General features: G+C 62.1%; 1 protein-coding gene and 1 long non-coding RNA gene across 3 annotated transcripts in view; one reads left to right on the top strand and one right to left on the bottom strand.

Annotated features, from left to right (window-relative positions):
- The window catches only part of MIDN (midnolin), a 4955-nt gene extending 1659 nt beyond the window's left edge, over positions 1-3296 (top strand). The window contains exons 2-6 of one of the 2 annotated variants that reach the window (XM_010844580.1): positions 867-995; positions 1080-1385; positions 1568-1712; positions 1934-2179; positions 2848-3296. In XM_010844580.1, the coding sequence (XP_010842882.1) occupies positions 867-995; positions 1080-1385; positions 1568-1712; positions 1934-2179; positions 2848-3125 (1104 nt within the window). In that variant the 3' untranslated portion in view covers positions 3126-3296. Of the gene's footprint in view, positions 1-866; positions 996-1079; positions 1386-1564; positions 1713-1933; positions 2180-2847 lie in introns of both variants that reach the window. The other variant, XM_010844579.1, reaches the window with a different exon arrangement.
- LOC104991896 overlaps positions 3274-3880 on the bottom strand; it is a 1397-nt gene continuing 790 nt past the window's right edge. Inside the window, exon 2 of the long non-coding RNA XR_825642.1 lies at positions 3274-3863. This is a non-coding gene — a long non-coding RNA (uncharacterized LOC104991896). The remainder of the gene's footprint in view (positions 3864-3880) is intronic.

The raw sequence follows: 3880 nt of genomic DNA, 5'->3' as shown, positions 1-3880 counted from the left end.
GCTCCCAGCACTGCTTCCCTGCCTGGCACCAAGTCATGCCTGCCCCTTCGCCCTCCCCTGGGAGGAAGTTGCAGGGTGGAGTTGGGGGGGGCAGCCACTCTTACAAAGCCACCCAGGCCCTTTCTGCAAAGGGCATCTCTGGGGCTGGGGAGGGCACATGCAGAAGGGGCTGCGGGGAGTGGGGAGTGCACTTTGTCCGCCTCCTTTGCCTCCTCCCCATGGCCCCCAAAGTAGGGAAGGTTACACCAGCCGCTGCCAGCAGAGAGCAGGGAGGAGGAGGTGGTTCTGAGTCATCCCAGCCTGTGTCATTTCTCAGAAACCTCCACCCCCCCCCACAATCCCGGCCCCTGGGGAGAGCACAGTGCTGGCGGGCCCCCAAAGGAGGGGTCCAGTGCAGATGGGGGGATCTTACAGGCTCCTCACCTGCTCCAAAGGGGTTGCCAGGTTGGAGATTCATGTTTGCATGGGCTGTATTGAGGCCTTGGGGGACTAAGGCCACAGAGTGAATGGTCAGGGCCCCCCCACTGCCAGCAGAGGCAACGCCTCCCCCTCAGCCTCAGCCCCGCCCAGGACAGATAAATATTTATCTTGAGAAAGCAAAGGTTAGGACAAGAATTTGTCCAGGAATTCCACCCACTCGCTGTCCGAGTAGTAGCTTAGCTGGGAGGGGGCCTGAGCCTAGCCCCTGCAGTGTGCACAGGCAGAGAGAGGGTGAGGAGAGGTGTGAGCTGGGGGTTGTTTGAGAGCAGAGATGCCGTCTGGGCCCCGCCCCCTCTGGCTCGGTTTCCCCTTGAAAGAACCAAGTTGGCCAGGGTGGGCCAGGCCCCCGTCTTATCTGCCTCTGTCCCGCCTCTGTCCCCCCACAGCCCCCAGCGGCTCCCGACCTGGGCCGGGCTGGCGGAGGCGGCTTCCGGAAATACCGATTCATTTTATTTAAGCATCCGTGGCACCGACAGGGACCCCAGAACCCACAGAGGGGCGGCGAGAGGCCCCAGGTCACACAGCGTGGGGGGCCGGGCCGGGCCGGGCTGGGGACACTGCGGGCTGGGGCCCTAGGCTTGACGGGCCTCTCTCTGCAGGTCAGTGACTTCTTGTCAGGACGCTCGCCGCTGACCCTGGCGCTGCGTGTGGGGGACCACATGATGTTTGTCCAGTTGCAGCTCGCAGCCCAGCATGCCCCGCTGCAGCACCGCCACGTGCTGGCTGCTGCTGCTGCCGCCACCCGCGGGGACCCCAGCATGACCACCACCCCTGTGTCCTCTCCCTGCCGGCCAGTGTCCAGTGCTGCCCGTGTCCCCCCAGTGCCCACCAGCCCTGCCCCCGCATCTTCACCTGTCACAGCCGGCTCTTTCCGCTCCCATTCAGCCTCTACCACCTGCCCCGAGGTGAGTCTGGGGAAGGGTGCAGCGGGAGGACAGCAGACCCCCAGATATGTCTTCTGTATCCAGAATCCCATAGTTGTCCCCACAACCTGGTCTTGCATGGTATGGTGGGTGATATCCTGGCCCTGAACCCTAAGGGTTACCCTCACACCCCAAGCTCATGTGCCCTCCTTCCCCATCAGCAGATGGACTGTTCCCCCGCTGCCAGCACTGGTGCCAGCCCCACATCCCCGACTGGGAGCAGCCCCACCTCCCGCTCCCGCAAACCTGGCGCAGTCATCGAGAGCTTCGTGAACCACGCCCCGGGGGTCTTCTCAGGGACCTTCTCTGGTAGGTGTCAGAATGTCCCCATGAGTGGTAACACACACACTAGGCATGAGACGCTCCCCGGGGTGGCCACGTACATGCCTGGCTATACGGCCAGCCACAGGTCCAGTAATGGGGGTGCAAGTGCCCAAGTCAGCCAGGGGTGCCCTATGTACACGTGGAACCCCGCACTGCCAAGGCCACACATCCACCACTGCAGTGTCCTCATCCGTGTCTCCCCACAGGCACACTGCACCCCAACTGCCAGGACAGCAGTGGGCGGCCGAGGCGGGACATCGGGACCATCCTGCAGATCCTCAATGACCTCCTAAGCGCCACACGGCACTACCAGGGCATGCCCCCATCACTCACACAGCTGCGTTGCCACGCCCAGTGCACCCCAGACCTCGGCCCCAAAACTACCTCCTGTGAGAAGCTGGCGGCCGCGGCCCCGGCCTCCCTGAGCCAGGCCCGCTTGTGCAAGCCCCCGGGTAAGTGTCCCCCTTGCATCCCTCCTCCATGGGTCTCTCAAGGCTCCTCTGTGTGCTTCTTCCAGCAGCTGAGCCCCCGGTGGTGGGGAGGGGGTCGCCAGCTGCAGCTCACCCTGCTCTGTAGGCGCCTGTAGAGAAGGGAGTGTGTGTGTTGGGGCACACAGTGTCTTTGTGCCCTCCAGAGGGGGCTCCATCCACACTTCCTCCTCACCCCCCTCGGGCACCTTATCCAGATGGTGGGTGAAGCCACTGTGAATGGCCCAGTCAGCCTGAGGGAGGGAGGGGGTTAGCTTCTCCTCCTGCTCAAAGGCAGCTTGTGCCCCCCTGCCCCCACAAAATCTGGTTATTCCGGACACATTCTGAGTCCTTCGGAATTGTGAAGTGGGCCCCCGAGCCCAGGTCCTGAAGGGGAAACAGACACAGCCTGAGCAGCTAATGTTTATGACAGCTGAGTCACTAAGGGCTGTCTTGGGCCAGCCCTGCCCTCGTGGAGCTGACATCCCCAGTTGACGGAAAGTTCAGTAGATATTCTTGTCTGGCTCCCTCGTTGGAGGGAGTGTCTTGGGTTGGGCTTGATATCCAGGGGCAGCTACTGGGGGTCCTCACATTTGGTTGGGACTCTGGCCTCCAAGGGACCCTCAGGGTCATGCCCACTGCGTCCTCTGCAGGGGACCGGCTGCGGCAGACGGAGAACCGAGCCACCCGCTGTAAGGTGGAGCGCCTTCAGCTGCTGCTCCAGCAGAAACGGCTCCGCAGAAAGGCCCGGCGTGATGCCCGCGGTCCCTACCACTGGCCGCCCAGCCGCAAGGCCGGCCGCAGTGACAGCACTGGCAGTGGGGGAGGTGGCAGCCCCAGCGAGGCGGCCGGCTTGGGCCTTGACTTCGAGGACTCCGTCTGGAAGCCAGAAGTGAACCCCGACATCAAATCAGAGTTTGTGGTGGCCTAGGAACCCTGTCCCTCACCCCAGCCCTGGGTGGCCGCCAGCGTGGCCTCACACGGGAGGGCAGGCAGGCTGTCTGTCGGTGCAGCAAGAGGCTCCCCCCTCCCGGTTCCGTGTCCTTCTGGTGGTTTTTTTTTTTTTTTTTTTTTTTTTTTTTTTTAAAATTTCAATTCCTACCATGGTTTTCCGAACTCTCCATGGACTTGGGTTCCTGCCTCCTTGATTCGGCTCACACTCCCGCCCCTTCCTCCATTGCCTCATCCTTCTCCCGACCTGCACTGAGTCCCTCCCGCCCACCTTCCCAAGCTCCAAATATGTAGCAGTCTTTCCAGATGGTTGAGAGAGAGCGGAGACAAGGAAGCCGCCCCCCCCTTCCGTTCTGCCGTCCTCCCCACTCCTTTCAGGTTTAAGTCAAAAACGTAGATGCCTCATTATGCACTTTACAGACAGGGGAGGGGGCCGCAGAGAGGAGAGCCCCCACCGCAAACCCTGGCTCTGAAACCACCGGGCGAGGAACCCCGCGGTCAGGTGCGCGTCAACCGCGACCAAGCCCATGACGGCCAAGGATTGCTTCTTTTCTTCCATGTTCGAACTCTTGTTCCTGATTTCCTTTTCCATGTACCTTTTTCCTGGAAAAGAAAAGAAAAGCCGTTTCAGGGGAGAGGCTGGCCAGAGCCTGCCTTGGGGTGCGGGCTGGGGTGTGGGACCCTTTCCTGCCAGGAAAGGAAAGAGGGGGGCGCCTGCCTCCCGCCTTCGCCGCC

The sequence above is a fragment of the Bison bison genome, unplaced genomic scaffold (assembly GCF_000754665.1).
Source record: "Bison bison bison isolate TAMUID 2011002044 unplaced genomic scaffold, Bison_UMD1.0 scf7180017864203, whole genome shotgun sequence".
Lineage (NCBI taxonomy): Eukaryota > Metazoa > Chordata > Mammalia > Artiodactyla > Bovidae > Bison > Bison bison.
The sequence above is the reverse complement of the archived record's forward strand: the minus strand, read 5'-3'. Positions and strand labels throughout refer to the sequence as shown.